We start from the raw sequence: 18,177 nt of genomic DNA, 5'->3' as shown, positions 1-18,177 counted from the left end.
CAAGAGTGAAAGAACAGGAACACATAAACCCCAGAGACTAAATCCGCCCAGGGCATCATTTGAAGTGACCATGCGCCAATATGCTGCCTCCCACGACTAGAGTATCAACGAGCCTGCGTGATCCTCAAGGTTCCGCTCTTTCCTCCTCAACAAAAATCGAAGCACAAAAACACCGCGCGTACTAGAAAGAGGACGGAAGAGTTGGGGGTATCCCTCGATTGAGCGCCGAATTGAATGAAAGAACGAGAAATGTGCGTTCGATAAGGTTCAATGGGGTCGGCTCTTGCGATTTGTTGTTCTTGAAGCTCGGCGAGAGCCGTTGTCCATTGTAAGAAGGATCGTGGTTCCTGGTAGTGGCCGTGCCGGATTCGGCTGACTCCTCAATCTTCCCAGATGGTCTCCAGGTCCAGATCTTGACGACGTTCCGCCCCACAGACACTCCAGCGCTTCCGCTTATCGGCCCGCACCCCGTATCCACCAGATGAAACGCGCGTGTTCATGAAAGGGCTCGAGGGACCCGAGGCATCGGACGTTCCACGCCGTCGATTCGTGTTGGTGGCCTCCTCCGCTTCGTCGGCTTTATCGGCAGCAGCTTTCAATGCTGCGATTCTGTCCGCCTCTATGGCTGCTGCTTCCGCATCGGGAATATCCGGAATGGTTTCCAGCGAGGAGATGCTCGGGCTGCGAGATCGGAGACTGGTAGGGGTCGAGGGAATAGATGAAGTGGAAGAGCCAGAGTAGCCTGGAAAAGTCTCATTGAATCGCGAACTGAGTACGCCAGGGGAGGAGTGCGAGGGAGACGGGCTGCCCATGACCGAACCAGGCGACGATGGCGGATGGAAACTCAAAGGAGACGAGGGGCGTCGACGATTGACGCGAGGAAGTGTGTGCGGGAGTACAGGCGATATAGGGTGCCAGTCGGCCTTGGAAGGAGACGTAACCATGCTGGTGTCCAACTCGGCGTTCTCAGAGATGGTCTGGGAGACATTCAGGGGCACCATTCTCGAGTCGGACGATTCCCCCGTGTTCACCTGCAGCGGCAGATAACGCCTAGCTGAATTGTCGCCAGCGTTGGCAGAGCCCCCGCGACCATTGACGAAGATATACCTGCCCCGCGAGTCCAGCCCGGGGGAAGAGTGGGCGCGCGTCATTGGAGGGACGCCTGGAACTTCGATCATCGATCGTGAGCGGACGTGGGAGCGGTTGAAAGAAGCACGACTCGGAGTTTGGGCAGGCGAATCAGGCGTGAGAGACAAGGTGATCGTGACGTGATCACTGCGTTCTGGCTCCCTGGTATGCTCGACGGTAGAGCCGGACGAGGTCGAGTCAACCGAACCTGCCGAGTCCACAGGGCTTGGGGGTAACATAATACCCTCTGGGGCTGGGTGAGACGCTTCCATATCCGTCTGCGAACCAAAGGTTGGGCTAACTGGACCTCATGCTGGTGTGCGAGAGTAAAAATTTGAAAGGGTGGTTTGCCGGGCGCAGAACCAGGATTTGGGGGGGAGGAGGGTGAGGCGTGTTGTGGAGCGGAGTAGTTGTGAAATAGGAAGTTAGTAGTACTCCGTAGATATACGGGCTTTAGGGGGGGGGGGGTTGAATTTTTGCCCGAGCAAAGCGGAGAGGAGTTATTTAGTAGGGAAAGTTTCCCCCCCCCTTTTTTTTCGATTTTCTTTTCTTTTAAGGCTGGACTATTTTTTGCGCACAAGCAATAAGATCCCCCTTCGTAAAAGTCTTGTTCTTTTTGTTGTGCCCCTCTCTTTTTTGTCCCTGCACTTTTTGGCCCTTCTCAAGAACAGAAGTGAGGAACAGGGTCGGAGTGGTGACGAAGGATGAGTAGGGAGGTAACGTTAGTAGATACCTAGTAAATAACTAAGTGGTGAGGTCAGCTCAACCATCAAAAACCAAAGAATCAACGCGCGGTCTTGCTCGGGGCCCACCCGCACACCGCCTTCTACTTCGGTTTCTGTCAATTCTGTCAATTCTGTCAACTACACCCAACTGCCAGTGGACGTGGACTTTCTCCTCAGACTCCTTCCCCTGCTGTATGAACTAGAGATACCATTTTAACGGCATCATTTCCCAAATTCATTGATGACCTTCAGCCGCTGCAGTTGCCTCATCGAACTCATCATATCGACTCACTAAGTAGGATGACCGAGGTATCTAGCTGCTACTTGGACCCTGACGGGTTCTTGTTTCCCCTCTCCCGCCACAGACTCCCTGTCCATGTCCGATAAGCGTGGCTTGAGGATTCGATTCAGCTTGGCAAACGCAGCATCTTCCTTCCACCTGTATCACTCTTCCTAGTTGCTTCGATGCCATTCCCTTGGTTGGAAGAACAGGGTCCCGGGCCATTCGGCGCGAGTTTTTTTTTCACCCTCTGTCATACCTTCGATGTTTCATTCCAAACTGATAATGCGCACCCCGCGCCTTATCGCTGTGGATCCTACTCACACATTCCACGGCAAAAGAGGGGAAGCCCCAGCACCCAGAAGCATCATGTCTGCTCAAAATGGATCCGAGTCTAGGCCAGTCCAGACATTTGTCGATGTTTCCAGAGCCGAGCACACTAACGTAATACACTCTGCAACCCTGTCAACATGTGCCAAATTGTGCCTATTGGACCTCTCCAGCAATTCCGGCCGTGCCGGAAATCTGACCTGAGCTACGCTGTACGGACTGTACCGCATGCCGACGGGCCCAACCCTGCATAATAGCTTGCCACGAGGAGAGTAAGCTTGCTGCCACGACCTCACTCCAAGGGCCAAAACACGTCTGTCAAATGAGCCCCCAGGCGGTCGTAGCTCATCCCTGTCGTTCTCAGTCGCTGAAACTGGCCGGCCACACTGGCATATGATAGCTTGAGCCATCCGACTACACAGATCTTCCGGGCAACGAACGGTTCAAGTACTATGCTCTTTCACATGGACTATTCTTCGGGTTTAGGCCGTAAGGAATGTAATCAACATATAATGACGAATGATTAAATATTATGGTAGAAGGGCTATAAGAGTGAACTTGAATGAGCTAGCTGGTCGGTCAGAAGTCAGCGGCTGCGAAAGGGTATGAATGCTCAGAACCACATCCACGCTATGGTTTTTGAAGATGAATAGGTTCGTGCTGAACTGATTTCAGTGATGATCCTCCTCGCACATCTTCGAGGTATTCTTGCGCACATAAACCTCACGCACTGGATCACCTGCGTTGGCCTTGAGCTCCCACTCACCAATCCCGTATTCGGCGGGTGCTCTTTTCACGCCACGGCCGCCACCTCCAATGATCAAGTTGCCCGGTCGGTAGTTGGGGTCGCTTTTCATCCGGTGGATTGCAGAGACATGGATTTGGGCTTCATTCGGGATATCACGAACCTCCCCACAAGGAAGTGGCCAGCGGATCGGCTTCCACGAGCCATCTTTCTGAAGATCCATCCGGCGGAAGGGCAGGTACTCCATCATCTTCCAAGTAAGAACTGACATACCCGGTAAACCCATCTTGAACTCCAAACAGTCATGCAGCAAGCCTTCGGTGCTTGAGCAAAGGAGAGCCTCGCGGAAGTTGCGACTCGATTCTGAGGTATCTTCATTCGCATATGGCCGAAATCTGGATGGCTGGCCGTCGTCTGCGTTATTATGGGCCGGGTCCCGGCAGAAGTCACCGTCGCGATTCCAGTTCATTGTTTTCTCATGGATTGGAGTGTAATCTCCGTCAAATTCCTCGCAGCATTCGAATTGCTTCAGCTTCCGGGGGTCGAATTGCAGCCCGGCACGCTGTGCTTCTTGGACCATCCACACCAAAGGGGCATGGCTCAATGGCCAAACCTCATCTTCACCAAGCTTCCAGCCTCCGCCAATATCTGCATGACCCCCTGGGAACCAAACCTCTTGGATGTCTTGCCCACCATCCTCTTCGTCACTCATAACCGCATGCGCAATGACCTCGGGTACTTGCAGTGATAATCCGGAATTGCCGCTGCGGATGGAATGAACATCCTCTGTGGATCCCGCCATGTCGGGCACCGCCAGGCTGAGCTTTCGATTAGGGCTGGGTGAGGCATGAGCACGGTATCGGTGTGAATCGTGATGCAGGTCCTCACGAGAGCAGTTAGTGCTCCGGTACACAGACTCTGTTTCCTCGTGGCTTCGCCTTGGGTGCTGTTGCATTCCATTGTCGATCTCCTTGTCGTCGTTGTCATCATTCACTGTAATAGCGGGAACGTCATTGTGGTCACGTCTTTCAGCAGGATGACGAAGGTGATGGAGTTTCTGGCGACCCCAAAGGTGGGCCTCTTTTTTCTTCTTCTCAGCCCAGGGTCTCACTTCCGATATCAGGTCCTGGCGAAATTTGGCCCGACGTTCGTCAATACCGACCGCATGTCGAATCACCTTGGCGGAACTACGAGCGGTGTAAGGAAATTTGCTCCTTTGCATCCATGCTGACTCGAAGCGCGGAACACTGTTGACAGTGTCGAACAGACCCATGAACCTGATCCTACTAATTGGTCGGCTGAATGTTTCGCGAAATGCCTTCATGTACCGAAAGAGCCTCTTCTTTTCTTCGCGCTCTTCATCTGTGTCATCTCGTCGCTGCTGCCACTTGGCAAAAGTCTTCCATGCGAAGCGGATCAACTCCTCGTTGCCGGCCTCGAGCAATCCTATATAGTCAAGCATTTCGGCCAGGAAGCGTGCAATATATGCCCCTCTACTGAATCCGATGAAGTAGATATCATCGCCGGGAGAATAGTACCGCATCAGGAACTTATATCCGCCCATCACATGCTGGTCGAAAGAGGAACCGATGGCAGAATCCTTGGCCTTCAGATACGCTGACCGGATCCGCTGGTAGCGACTGTGGCTGGTCAGAGAGTGGGTGGTAACGTAGGTTCCAATCCCAGGCTGGTAGTAATGGAATTGATGGCTCTTGCTGCGGTCAAGCATCTGATCCCCCGGATGAAGACGAACGTCAGCCAATTGATCGATTGTAACGAGTGGTCTCATTCAAAGAGTACATCTAAGGACCGGACTTACCCGAAAGATCTTGAGTACATTGCTATCCGACTCATCCCCACAGAATTTGTTGCCGGTTCCATCGAAGCACAGGACGAAATGTTTCCGCACAGGGGCCGGGCCCATCCCCATTGACACTCCATCCATGGTCTCAAGGTTAGAGAAAAGATTGCATGCAATTGACTAGTCGCGATTCTATCGACAACTAGAAGAAAAGGGTAAGAGCGGTGGTGCTTGAGCGATCGGAATCACGACTAGCGCGGGGGATGCCACTGCTGTATATACACATGCGTCGGTAATGTTACTGGCAGCCAAGGCACGCATATGCCGGGATGCTGCGGCCCTACGGTGCGTGGGATCTTCAGAGTCAAAGACTGAGAAAGAGGGTGCGTGTGACGCTGCTGTGAGACCGTCCGGAACTTGGATTTATGGAGGTTCCTGCAGCCTCAGGCCGGCCTCTAGCAGGAGATACGTCGAATCCAATCCAGTTTTCCCTGAGTGGATCCCACAATGATGGTTGGCCGAGACAGAGCTGAGACGCATTCCTCCAACTTCTGCCTCTGCATTAGGGCGACCCCTTTTGTGATAATATGCAGCGGGCTGATTTGCTCCCCCGATCGCCTTAATGAGTTCTCAATTTGCTTATGGTCCGGGCATGGCGGCATACTAGACTAGCTTATTTGCGGCATACAGGCCGACTCGCTGGTCAGCCCAGGCAAATGTCAGCTGCGGTTGCAGCGGCCAGTGCTGACATGGCATGTCTACGCTAATCAGGAGTTCAGAACAGCCACGAACATCTCAGTTAGGTTTGCTGACCAAAACCCTTCCAGGGCATCCAGCTCGACTCATCCTGCACGGACGCTTATCTAGCACGATGCGGATGGGGTTTTGGCGCGGTCCGGTGTCAAGTTTCCAAGGCCCCGTGCTTCTGGGAGGAACGGATCGGTGACGGCGATCATCATCGGAAAAAAACAACAATGTACCACCATATATCAGCCTTTTCTAGCGGCATCCGTGTAGCCATGTGTACCGATACGAAGTACTCCGTGGAGTGTATAGGCGGGGTTCCCGTTCCGTCTCTTGCGCCCCCGCGTGAGTGACAATTGTCCATCAATCCATGACTTGTCGACATCATGGCAAGACGAAAATCACAGACTGCGAGACTGAAGAGACCCAAGAATGTCCAAATGTGCAAAGGGAGGACGATCGTTCCCATGTTTGCCCTTGGGTGGACCGTACACTCCACCAATGGCATTCCCAAGGGAGAAGAAGCCCAAGAGTACGGAGTACCACAAGATCTTTCAAGGTTATGAGTTCCAGTGGTGCAATCGTGGGAGGCCCGAGAAAGTTTCTTTGAACTCCACGAACTTGCTCCTTAGCTGCGCCTACATGAGATGGTTTCCGATACATGTGAACGAACAGTTTTTGAAAAGAGATGCAATGACTCGCAAGAGTTGATTCTGCTGGGAAGCTGGGCTTTTCTGACGTGCAGATGCACTTGGGCCATTCAATTTTTTGCTCAGACCCACCGGATCCCGATGAGTATTGCTGATAAGAACCATAAAAGATAGAATATGGGCCCTAAGCGAAAGACAAAGAATAGTTGGCTCTGGTCCCCACAAGTTATGAAAAGGACGATCCTTTCCCCTATTTACAGTACCTGCTGGATGGACGCTAGCATGCTTGAGTGTAACACCAGGTAAGCCTTTGCTGCAAGGGACAAGAAGAGAATTCTGTTCAGAACTTCGATCAGAACTTGGAACTTCTGACTGTCCGCATTTCTCTCAGCTGAGCCTGGAGCACACACCACCAGAGTGGGTGGTGCGGGTGGGAATAAATTAATGCTAGGCAGTGAACTAACGAGAACTAGTTATCGAAGTATCCAACTGCGGGGCCTGACGGCCTGGGGCCGCCCATGAACCACTCGGCAACACCCGATCGTAACACTGGCTGGTCCAAACTCTGACCTTTTTCGTCTCTCTTGCTCCCCACTCCCCAGTCCACAACAAGTCAACAACCCAACCACCTCCTCCATCCCCCCCCCCTTCCCCCTCTCTCATCTCTGCAGAACATCCACCGAAGATCGCTACTGGCAAACTCTTTTCCCGCGTTGCTCTGTTCGCTCTGGTCGCTCTGGTCGATCCTTTCCCAATATTCTACACACACTCTGTCCCAATGAAGGATGGCCGGCTTTTGTTCCAGCTAGCCATGAGGCCGAGCGTGCGGCTGGGCTGACGGCCGGCCAGTCTTACTCCTTCACGGCTTATGTCGAACCCTCTCATTGCAATCTGTGCGGCTGGCTAAATCCTGTGCTCGTCACACAGATCTCGATTACTTGATTGGGCTTCTCCAGTCACGAACTAATGATCGACCGAGGATTAGCGACTCGCATCTTGAAAACTCTGAGTCTACTCCGCACTCATATGTTGCTCACAACGCAATTCGGGAACACAATGACCGCTAGCTTGTTTGATGATGCACGAGCTATCCATAGTGTTCAAGCCAAAAGGCAAGAAACTCCCTCCTAGGGCAATATTCTCCGATTGTGTAATTATGGATCCAGCACATGAATGCAGGGATGATGCAGAAGGCATTGTAGGATGTTATTACCTCCCGCTCACCCATCCAAGACTGGTGAGGAGCGACCGCCTGAATGCTCTTCAGGTCAAGCTCTCTTGCATAGCTCCCATTTGCACAGTCGAGAATCGTGATGAATTCCATGGTGTGAACGCGTGGGTACCCTATGATCCGTCCTCCGTATGGTTCTCCACTCACACAACCTTGGCTCCTTTGATTCCCGAGTCTTGCGATCTTCAGCAAGATGTCATGGGTGATCTTACGCAACTTCGCTGGCCTGGGAAATACATATAAGATCTTGAAGTCGTGCTTACGCAGTTACAGCTACCACATCCCTTCATCCGAATAGGCTTTGGCTTTCCTTACATCGTAGGGGGGATTGTTGCAGCTGGGATGGGTCCAAATGCATAAATCGGTGAGGGATCGTCAGCGCCAGCAGGTCTCGAGGGGTGGGCCTCCCAGCTAGGACGTCAGATTGTCAGTCAGCTCTCGAGCCCGCACAGCTGATGTTCCTCGTTTGTCCATCAAGGTGAGACAGTACCAATCTCTTTTCTTGTGTTTGTGGTGCGTGATCGACCTCCACAGCGCCTGTCCGACCATCGATGGGTCGCCAATAGAGATTTATGTTATAGCGCAGAGCTTGGACCAAGAGTCCAGTACAATGCCATCTTGCGATTGGCATTCCTCAATCCAAGTGGAGACTTGAACCCCTTCCAAGTTCCAGCTCCAGGGTGTCGTCGCTAGGATCTTGGCATGGACAATCCATCCTGCAGATTCTTTTTTGGAGCTTGCTCGAGGATGGGCGATCTTGAATTGAGATCAACCACAAATAATCCCCCATCAATTGGCACACCCACTTTCTCCGTCGATGCCGGACTTGCCCGATCTGAAATTCACTTTTTAGTTTTCCGACTTCCTTTTCCATCACATTTACTTTAGTTGTTCCCTTCAGCCATTCTCATTGTACTGTGCTACCGGTATGTACTCCGTACTATGTATGTACTTACCATGTACAAGGTCAAGCCAAGCTCGGGCCTTGCCTAGTACCAACTACCTTGACAAAGTGCATCATTTATTGCCACTTCAAATTGGACCGCACTGAGACGCCATCTACGGAGTACGGAGTACGGTACCAGAGATATCTATGAGTAGTGTAGGACAGCTGAACCACGTTCGACTCCACATAATGCCCCCTATTGCATGGTCAACCTGAGGTTCCCCACTCTGCTGTGCTTCTAAACTTCAGCTAAAGCCATCAGACTAGGTAATTTATGCTACGCGCGGGGCCCGGGAGATAGATCGAATCATGAATGACATGTAGGGAATACGGCACATATGCAAGTGGCGAGCCAGCGACGCCTTCCGCGAATGTGTCATTAGTATTGTTCTGCTGGGATTCGATGCACTGGATCCACAAGTTGGCTGGCACGGTTGATCGCGGACGGACTCCCATGCAGTGCCTCGTTTAAAGTCCTGTTGTTACTTCGGACAGATCAAAAGCCTGGGCACCTGCTGTCGGTTGCTTTTTCTCTCTTGCTTGCACCCCTTCTTCGGCTATAGCCATTTGTCTCCAGCTATTATCTCTCCGTTTCCACGATTTTTTTGTTTCGTATTCTACACTTAAATTCCATAATCATAATGTTGCGCCGATTCTCCAGCACGTTCAAGAAGGGAAAGGGGGAGCGCGAATCGAGGCCAAATGGCACTCAGACCAACGGGACGAAACGTCAGTCCAAGGTTTCGCCGGCGCCCAATTCATCATCGGATGAGAGTCACAGTGAGCCGCGGTACGAGAAGCAAGACAAGCACGACGACGGTCTGTCTGCTTTCGAGCGATATGCCCAGGTTTTGCACGCTTCGCAGCGTCCTCTGCCGAATCAGAACGGCGATGGAACCTACATCGAACATGAACACTCCAGCAGCATGTTCTCGGATTTGAGAACTCTGGGCATCAAGGATGTTGGTACATTGAAGGACCTGATCAAGAACAAAGCCAAGGGCGAGTATATCGACGATAAGACCATGCTTATGGAACGGATTATTCAGGTAAGCGGGCGTCAAAGACTCGAGTATCCGCTGAATCGGCTTGGATGATTGCTGACATTCCTTGCGCTTCTCCTCTGTAGCTCGTCAGCGCTCTGCCTGGAAACTCCAAGAATCGTGTCGATCTCACCAATGCCTTTTTGGACGAGCTCTGGGGCTCATTGCCTCACCCTCCTCTCTCGTAAGTCGATCACCGACAATGGTAAAATTGTACAAAAGCAGCTCGTCTGATGAACATGTTGTGTTGTGAAGGTACATGGGGAATGAGTTTGCGTACCGCTCGGCCGACGGCTCGAACAACAATCCCACCCTTCCGTGGTTGGGCGCTGCAAACACGCCATACGCCCGTTCGATCGCTCCCCTGACAATTCAACCCGGTGGTCTGCCTGATTCCGGTCTCGTCTTCGACTGCCTTTTTGCGCGCGAGAAGTTCACCCCCCACCCGAACAAGGTTTCCAGTCTGTTCTTCGATTGGGCCTCTTTGATCATCCACGGTTGGTAATTCGCTGCTCATGCTCCCACGGCATCGCTAATATCCTGTTTAGATATCTTCCAGACAGACTACAGACAGCCCCACATCAACAAGACCTCGGCATACCTCGATCTCTCCATCCTCTACGGTGACACCAAGGACGACCAGGATCTCGTCCGTACCTTCAAAGATGGAAAGTTGAAGCCGGATACGTTCTCGGAGCAGCGTCTGCAAGCGTTCCCGGCGGCCTGCAGTGTTCTCATGGTTATGCTGAGCAGGTGAGTCGATGACTTCCTAGCACTGCGGTGCTGACGTTGACTGATGCATTGTTTCGTCACAGATTCCACAACTACGTTGTCGAAGAGCTGGCGGCCATTAATGAAAATGGCCGTTTCACTAAACCTCGTCGCGGGCTTCCAGAGAAGCAGGCCCAAGAAGCGTGGACTAAGTACGATGAGGATCTATTCCAGACTGGTCGACTGTAAGTGTTCCGTGAGGAGCTCCCACTACATTCTCATCTAACCAATTTTAGCGTCACATGTGGTCTATTCATCAACATCACCCTGTACGATTACCTCCGTACAATCGTCAACTTGAACCGGAGTAATAGTACCTGGTGTCTGGTGAGTCGCAAGCGTGAAGCTTACTTCTGTCCTTGGTTCGACTTCTAACGAGTAGCAGGATCCCAGAGCCCAGATGGAGGGTAGCAAGACCACCCCTTCTGGTCTAGGAAACCAGTGCTCCATCGAGTTCAACTTGGCCTACCGCTGGCACTCCGCTATTAGTGCCGGCGACGAGAAATGGACTGAGCAGGTCTACGAAGAGCTCATGGGCAAGCCTGCCGAGGAGGTTACCCTCCCCGAGCTTCTCATGGGACTTAAGAAGTACGAAGAGACCATTCCGAAGGACCCCAGCCAGCGTACCTTCGCGGGCTTGAAGCGCCAGGAGGATGGGACATTCAAAGATGAAGAGCTCGTTCACATTCTTAAGACTGCTATTGAGGACGTTGCAAGTAAGTGTATCTTCCTTGTGTAAGTCTGAAAGAAGACACAGGACTAATAATTCTAGGCTCGTTCGGTGCCCGTAATGTTCCCAAGGTTCTGAAGTCCGTCGAAATCCTGGGTATCGAGCAGGGCCGTAAGTGGAACGTCGGATCGCTCAATGAATTCCGCAAATTCTTCAACTTGAAGCCCTATGAGACGTTCGAAGACATCAACTCCGACCCTGAGGTCGCTGATGCTCTGCGGCATCTGTATGAGCACCCTGACTACGTCGAGCTGTACCCCGGTATCGTCGCAGAGGAAGCCAAGGAGCCAATGATTCCTGGAGTCGGCATTGCTCCTACTTACACAATCTCCCGTGCGGTGTTATCCGACGCGGTGGCTTTGGTCCGTGGAGATAGATACTACACTGTAGGTTATCCGATCATATGCTGATCCTTGGGTCGCTCGAACTAATTGCTCGTGCAGATTGACTACAACCCCCGAAACCTCACCAACTGGGGCTACAACGAGGTACGTTATGATCTCAACATCAACCAGGGATGCGTGTTCTACAAGCTGGCGACGCGTGTCTTCCCCAATTGGTTCAAGGGAGACTCCATCTATGCCCATTACCCCATGACGATTCCGAGCGAGAATCGGAACATCATGAAGAACCTGGGTCGTGAGGCCGATTACTCTTATGACGCACCCCGGTACACCGAACCTACTCCCTCTCTGCTTTCTTATGACAACGTCAAGTTGGCCTTGGACTACGGGAAGGACTTCCGCGTCATTTGGGGTGGTTTGACTTCCGTTCACGCTGGCAAGGGAGGTACCGACTTCTGGAGCAAGTCTCTCGACAACGATCAGTGGCGTACCAACATTAAGGATTTCTACGAAGACGCCACTCTGAAGTTTCTTGGAGAGAAATCATGCAATCTTGCTGGTAGGAGACAGGTGGACATTGCTAGAGAGTAAGTTTCATGTGTCCGTGGAGCTGCATTGTCTAATAGTCTTACAGTGTTGGAAACCTCGTTCCTGTGCACTTTGTGTCGAAGATCTTCTCTCTGCCTCTGAAGACAAATAGCCACCCACGTGGTGTCTACTCTGAACATGAGATGTTCATGATTATGGCAACGCTTTATAGCTCCATATTCTTCGACGTGGATCTCATGAAGTCCTTCTCTCTTCACCGCGCTGCTCAGGCTGTCTCGCAGGAATTGGGTCGACTCGTTGAGGGACATGTCAAATCCATCAACTCCCCCAGCTTCCTTTCGGGTATCATTGACAGCTTCCGAGAAGATCATAACGTTCTCAAGGATTATGGTGACCAGCTCATCAAGCGACTTCTTGAGAGTGGCCACGGGGTCTCTGAGGTTACATGGGGGCAGATCTTGCCGGCAGCTGTGGAAATTGTGCACAACCAAGCCCAAATGGTGAGTCGGCCCAGGAACGTCTCTAGGGCAGGCATACTGACTCTCGTAGTTCACTCAAATCATCCACTTCTACCTGACTGAGGGCAAGCATCATCTGGCTGCGATCAACCAGCTGGCCAAGCAGGACACTTTGGATGCTAATGACAAGTTGACGCGTTACTGCCTGGAGGCAATCCGCTTGAATGGTAACCTGGGTACCTACCGTGAGGCTCAAACCAACATTACCCTGTCCGATGACAATGGCCCTGTATACCTCAAGGAGGGCGACAAGGTCTTTGTCGGTTCTGTAAGTCACTTCCATCGTATTGCAGCCTATATGTAGCCAGCAACTGACAGTCTACAGCGCGGAGCCAACCGTGACCCGATCGCCTTCCCCTCTCCTGACGAGGTCCGCCTCGACCGCCCGATTGACTCCTACATCGACTTCGGCACAGGTCCTCAAAGCGGACTGGGCAAAGAAGCCACCCTGATTGCGGTGACGGCCATGGTGCGCGTCGTCGCGCGGCTGGACAACCTCCGGCCTGCCCCTGGTGCCCAGGGAGTGTTGAAGAAGATCCCGCAGAAGGGCGGTTACTCCGTCTATCTTCGGGAGGACCACGGCGCTTACTCGCCTTTCCCCACTAGTAAGTGCACTTTTCCGAGATGTGGTTTCGAAGGAGACTAACGTGTTTCGACTCTAGCCTACAAAGTCCACTTCGATGGTGACGTCCCTGCTCCTCAGCGACAGGTCACTTCTGCTTGAGTTGGTTGCGGACTATATTGATACTCCTAATCTAGTTTTGCCATTTCGTTTGAGATATCCTTTTGGCTTGAAACAATATGTCTAATTAAGAATGAAGTTTTTGTTACATGATGATTAAGTTGCCAGGAGGTCTTGTTGATAGTCATTCGAAGTACTGTGCCTGCAATGGTAAGCGAGCTTCATGTTGATAAGCTGCGATAAGCATACTAGCTCTGTTGGGTACGCCGTTCGGATCGGTTTTACGTAGTAGCTTCGCGATTCCCAATTGTCCAAAGTGCTATGAATGACCATCTCCCGATTGAATAAATGGGGCTTTATTGTGCGGAGCAGAGAAGCATCAAGTAGACCCGGACATCAGCGTAAAGAGCTTCCACGATCAATCCAGCCACATTCGCCACTGTACAGTACCAGGAAAGAGCATCCATCACCACACGCTCACCGCTGCGTACGGCGCCTTTCCATGGTGGTCACCGCCCGCGCCCAACTGCCGCGGCATGCGTCGCAGTCGCAAGTCGCATCCACCCTCCATCCAGTTTCTACTAGTACTGTGCACCACCCCCACACCCAATCTCAACAGCTACCGCATTTCCAATCTCAAAGACAATCCTCCCAAGCAACCCCGAAAAAATGCCCCCCAAAGCGCCAAAAGGCGAATACATTGAAACCGTACCGTCCCCTCTCCTCCCCCAAACCCCTCCGCCCCAAAACAAACCCCCCACTAACCTTTATTTGGGTCATACAGGACACAGGCAACAAAATCTCACGCCGCAGCCTCATCCACGGCACGCAGCACATCATCCTGGGCGGCAAGACCGTCATCCAATCCGACGCCGTCATCCGGGGGGACCTCTACCGCTCCTCCAGCACCAGCTCCCATTCCCATTCCCAGTCCAGCTCGCACTCCAGCTCCCACAAGCCCACCCCCTCAACCTCCTCAGCCTCCGGCGCCGCTTCCCAGCAACAACAACAAACGCCATCCGTAGCCATCACGATCGGCCGCTACAGCTACATCTCGCGGCAGGCGATCCTGCGACCGCCCTCGCGGCTGCACCGGGGCGTGTACGCGTTCTACCCGCTCAAGATCGGCGACCACGTGTTCGTGGGCGAGCGCGCGGTCGTCGAGGCCGCCAGCGTGGGCAACCACGTGCACATCGGCCGGGATGCCGTCGTGGGCAGTATGGCGATCTTGAAGGATTTCGCGTATGTGCTGGATGGGGCGGTCGTGGCGCCGGGGATGGTTGTGCCCAGTTGGTGTGTGGTGGGTGGGGCGCCGGCGAGGATTGTCGGGGAGGTCGGGGAGGGGTATGGGGTTGAGGGGGCGGAGGGGGGCATGGCGAGGGAGAGGTATCGGGTTGTTGGGAGGTGATGTTGACTTTTCGTTCTTTGAGGTGGGGAGGGTTATGCATGGGGGGAGGGATGGTGGGTTTGGATTTCCTACTTCGTGAAAAGATCTTTGGACGAGCGGCTGTTTGGCTATGATGATGATATACCCCTAATGTATGTATGTATGTTTATTGTTTTATTTCTTCCACGTTAATTTAAACAACCGAAAGCAGTAGTAGTGTGTAAGTAGTTTAAGAGGAGTGGTCTGATGGAAAAAGGGAGTCGAGTGGTTTGTCCAAGTTTACCCAAGGCAAAAGCAAAGAAGCAAGGGCTGTCGTCATGCGTAACAATAATCAGAAATTGATCTACAAATCAAACCGGTTCAGTCGGTCCTCTTGGCCCGTGTATTCCTGTCCCGCCTCGGTGCGAGCCATGTCGTTGATCCACCGCTTGTTGGGCTTGACTTCCTCCGACTTGGACAGCTTCGATGCGAGGTAGAGCCAGTTCAGCGCGTTACCGACCGTGCTCACTTCGTCGCAAACGTGCTCCAGGGCGTAGTTGTGCATCCGCTCGTACAGCTCGTCATCCGTGCAGAGTTGGAACAGATGCTCCGCGACCGCATCGGTGTCGCCGACTTCCACCAGGAACCCGTTCTTCTTGTCGGCCACCTGCAGCGGGATGCCTCCGGCCTTGGTGGCGATCACTGGTTTACCCTTGTGAATGGCCTCCGACACCTTGACCTCGAATCCCTCCCGCGTCGATAGCTGCAAGGCCACCTTGGCTTTCGAGAGGAGCGCGTTCAGCACCTGGTCCGAGGGTCCGAGTCGCACGACGCAGATGTTATCGGAGATGTCGGCGCAGCTGGTCTCAATGTGCGACAAGGTTGAGTCATAGATCAGCGAGCCGTCCGGATCATCGACGGAGCCATGGCCGCAGATGAGCAGCTTCGGCGGCTTCCTGTCGGGCAGCGAGGCCGTGAACCGTTGGTGGAACTTTTTGTATGACTCCACGACGTCGATGATACCCTTGGAAGGATCGAATCTGGCGATCTGGACAATGTATTCATCTACAGGCATTTGTTAAGTAGCGTTCAAGTGTAATCCAAGGTGTGCTGGCTTACCCTCGGGGAAGTTGATTGTAAGCATGCCCGAGTTTCTGCACATCGAATTGAAGATCCGGCCATAGAAGGCGACATCCCAGTCTTGCATGTTCTTGTTCAGGCCATCCAACCTGTGCTGCTAATTAGATACGCGTCAATGGCATGTAGACATTCAACTTACCAGTCTGTCGAAGCAGGCATGTATCCCACTTTCTCGGAAGGAACATCTTCCGGAACGAAGATGCTCACAGGATGGCTGATGTAGAGGTCTGCCTGCTGGATCTGTTTCCACATCCAGCTCCAGGTTTCCTGCTGGGGCGACCCCTTTTGAGCAATGAGGTCGCTCCGAATCTGAATGTGGCTTCGGAAGATAATCGGCCTGTCGGGTGCCATCTTCTTGGCAATAGGAATCAAAGCAGGCATTTGGGGATCATCGATAATAATGACATCCGCACCTCCCTCAGAGGGATGGCGCAGAGGGCCTCCCGGACTGAGCCAGTAGCGCTTCGCATTTTCATCAATCCAATCGATAACCTTGTCCCAGTCCTCTTCGCTCAAGCGCTCATCTGGAGCTGCGACTCCTTGCAGGATGTTGTGATTGGTCTTCGTGATGCGGAAAACCCCTGGTCTAGGCTTGGGCACATACCTGGTTGGTTTCACAATCAGTCATTTGTCTCACACGCACGGAGTGTTGTCGGGAGTCTTACCATCTAATATCGGTTCCCAGAGAATAGGAGAACCTTGCAAGGGCATGTCTCATCAGTGCAACACCACCTCCCTGAGGAGTGGCACTGAAGAACGCCACTTTGGTCTTTCTCTTCTTGAGATCGGAAGCATAATACTGAACCGCATCCCAGGTCTTCTGTGTAACTGTCTTGCGGAAATCCTCTAGGTTCGTCAAACGCACGTGGAAGGCAGTATCCACCTCCACCAAGCCCAAGAATCCGACCTGCAGCAAAGGAATGTTTTCAGGTCCGAATAGCCTTGAATTGCTGTTAGTAATTCAGAAGCATAGTGAAAAGGAATGTTTAGCGCACCTGACACATTTCCGTCCCATGGACTCCGATTGTTCGTCGACACTCTTGATCTCCCAGCCAGTAGACTTACGAATAGGATGGTTGGAGACATTGTCGGTACCGATGCTGCTTTCTTCAGGCAAGACCAATGGGATGATATCGAGCTCGGCCCAGAGTTTGGAACAAAGAGTCGGGCACTTCTTAGCCACTGTTGTCGGCATGGCTAACCCAATGAACTTCTCGAGGCGCTCTTCGCTGTATTTGCGCAAGTTATTCAGGACATAGTCGACGATCTGTGTAGAAAGGGACTCATCGCCCTCGGCAGTGAGATCATCCTGAACAAAGTCGAGAAGGTAGGTCGCATCCCGGATCGCGATGGCTACTGTTGCTCCATCATCATCGAACAAGATCGAAAGACCTGCGTAGATGGTCTAGGAGGAAGGACCGTCAGTAAGTTGCGCGACATTCATGACCATCGACACGAAGCGCTTGTACCTTCGAGGGGGGTGCCTCCCAAGAGAATCTCTTGAAATGGTGCGACACTTGTTGTTCATGGACTGATGAGCGACGGCGGAAGGGTCGGGCTGCCATGTTAATGGTGATGATTGGGAGTAAAGAATAGTAAAAGAAAATGGGTGGAATTGTCACGGACGAACACAAGGGTATCTGCGCAGTCTTATAGAGGAAAAGTCGTCCGGAAAAAGCCAACAGCTTTGTGCTACGACTGAAAGATCGTAAGACCGACCATGTGCGAAGGAGCTATGGTGGGATGACCTCACCAGTGTGGCCATGACGTATTGTATACACAAAGGTACCGCCTCCTACCGACCGTCGCCGTGCCTGGCGTTTGTTATACGGGTGATGGCAGCTCGGATGTTAATAATCCTGGTTGATGTGGCTTGTGTTCTTTCTAATTGCTCCGTTTGTGTCCGTTGTGTGTCCGTTGTGAATGTGTACTCCGTATATCACTGCTGAATGGTGAATACGGCACACTGTTTCAATGCGGAGAGATCCGATAGGTTTCTTGTCCAACACTCCACCCGATGAGAAGCTGGGGTGGATCGGATCCATGATGGTCAGAATGAATGTGTTTAGATCAGGTATTGGGTGCTTACTTACTCCGTACCTTCCTTCGACTTTGTTCCTCGGTTAAACAATTGCCTTTCATCTTTCTTCCTTCCTTCTTCTCACCCCCTGGCAACTTGGAACTGGACAGACTGATAACAAGCCGACCAGGATGATAATTGATGAATGATTGTATGAGAGTCTGAAACAGCCGAAGTGCTTGGCGCGGGGGGTGGGTGCTTAGTCATCGGATAGCCCCTTTTACGGAGGCGCTCGAGCTTTGCGAAAGGGAAAATGAAAGCGAAGCAAGAAGGAGAATCGTTTCTCGTGAGGTGGATCGTGAACCCTGAATTTCTTATTGCTGCTGCTCCTACCTCCTCTCTCTTCCTCTTCCTCTGATCAGTCACGGTCGGAT

The 18,177-nt window shown here is 52.4% G+C and overlaps 5 protein-coding genes across 5 annotated transcripts; 2 read left to right on the top strand and 3 right to left on the bottom strand.

The window, feature by feature from the left end:
• Nucleotides 1–226: 226 nt before the first annotated feature.
• Nucleotides 227–1,882, bottom strand: BO66DRAFT_35845 (uncharacterized protein). The gene has a single exon (XM_025644936.1). The coding sequence runs from the start codon at nt 1,398–1,400 to the stop codon at nt 381–383; it is 1,020 nt and encodes a 339-aa protein (XP_025506261.1). The 5' UTR covers nt 1,401–1,882; the 3' UTR covers nt 227–380.
• Nucleotides 1,883–2,961: 1,079 nt separating this feature from the next.
• BO66DRAFT_427299 (T6SS phospholipase effector Tle1-like catalytic domain-containing protein) lies at nt 2,962–5,385 on the bottom strand. The gene is made up of 2 exons (XM_025650340.1): nt 5,028–5,385; nt 2,962–4,937 (listed from the first exon to the last, which is right to left on the bottom strand). The coding sequence occupies exons 1-2, from the start codon at nt 5,151–5,153 to the stop codon at nt 3,135–3,137; spliced, it is 1,929 nt and encodes a 642-aa protein (XP_025506260.1). The 5' UTR covers nt 5,154–5,385; the 3' UTR covers nt 2,962–3,134.
• Nucleotides 5,386–9,133: 3,748 nt separating this feature from the next.
• BO66DRAFT_390135 (peroxidase/cytochrome P450 family protein) lies at nt 9,134–13,419 on the top strand. Its single transcript, XM_025646938.1, has 13 exons — nt 9,134–9,629; nt 9,710–9,807; nt 9,879–10,120; nt 10,172–10,376; nt 10,439–10,579; nt 10,631–10,721; nt 10,780–11,110; nt 11,167–11,510; nt 11,568–12,055; nt 12,103–12,517; nt 12,567–12,803; nt 12,861–13,140; nt 13,198–13,419. Exons 1-13 carry the CDS (start codon nt 9,222–9,224, stop codon nt 13,257–13,259), a joined length of 3,342 nt encoding a protein of 1,113 aa, XP_025506259.1. The 5' UTR covers nt 9,134–9,221; the 3' UTR covers nt 13,260–13,419.
• A 388-nt stretch (nt 13,420–13,807) lies between these two features.
• Nucleotides 13,808–14,625, top strand: BO66DRAFT_369814 (dynactin subunit 5; the record flags this gene model as incomplete). The annotated part of the gene is made up of 2 exons (XM_025645390.1): nt 13,808–13,925; nt 14,002–14,625. Exons 1-2 carry the CDS (start codon nt 13,887–13,889, stop codon nt 14,623–14,625), a joined length of 663 nt encoding a protein of 220 aa, XP_025506258.1. The 5' UTR covers nt 13,808–13,886.
• A 246-nt stretch (nt 14,626–14,871) lies between these two features.
• On the bottom strand, nt 14,872–17,288 carry ccg9 (putative trehalose synthase (Ccg-9); the record flags this gene model as incomplete). Its single annotated transcript, XM_025651697.1, has 6 exons — nt 14,872–15,648; nt 15,703–15,812; nt 15,863–16,327; nt 16,389–16,664; nt 16,719–17,128; nt 17,193–17,288. The coding sequence occupies 6 exons, from the start codon at nt 17,286–17,288 to the stop codon at nt 14,948–14,950; spliced, it is 2,058 nt and encodes a 685-aa protein (XP_025506257.1). The 3' UTR covers nt 14,872–14,947.
• Between the last annotated feature and the right edge of the window lie 889 nt (nt 17,289–18,177).

The sequence above is a fragment of the Aspergillus aculeatinus genome (genome assembly GCF_003184765.1).
Source record: "Aspergillus aculeatinus CBS 121060 unplaced genomic scaffold BO66scaffold_12, whole genome shotgun sequence".
NCBI classification, from domain to species: Eukaryota; Fungi; Ascomycota; class Eurotiomycetes; order Eurotiales; family Aspergillaceae; genus Aspergillus; species Aspergillus aculeatinus.
This window is presented reverse-complemented; position numbering and strand designations above follow the sequence as displayed.

Bases quoted from the DNA above. Each gene is read 5' to 3' on its own strand.
- BO66DRAFT_35845 (XM_025644936.1), bottom strand. From the start codon at position 1,400: ATGGAAGCGTCTCACCCAGCCCCAGAGGGTATTATGTTACCCCCAAGC.
- BO66DRAFT_427299 (XM_025650340.1), bottom strand. From the start codon at position 5,153: ATGGATGGAGTGTCAATGGGGATGGGCCCGGCCCCTGTGCGGAAACAT. The intron at 4,938-5,027 runs GTAAGTCCGGTC...CCGGGGGATCAG, and splicing joins ATGTACTCAAGATCTTTCGG to ATGCTTGACCGCAGCAAGAG.
- BO66DRAFT_390135 (XM_025646938.1), top strand. From the start codon at position 9,222: ATGTTGCGCCGATTCTCCAGCACGTTCAAGAAGGGAAAGGGGGAGCGC. The intron at 10,121-10,171 runs GTTGGTAATTCG...TATCCTGTTTAG, and splicing joins GGCCTCTTTGATCATCCACG to ATATCTTCCAGACAGACTAC. The intron at 10,580-10,630 runs GTAAGTGTTCCG...AACCAATTTTAG, and splicing joins CTATTCCAGACTGGTCGACT to CGTCACATGTGGTCTATTCA.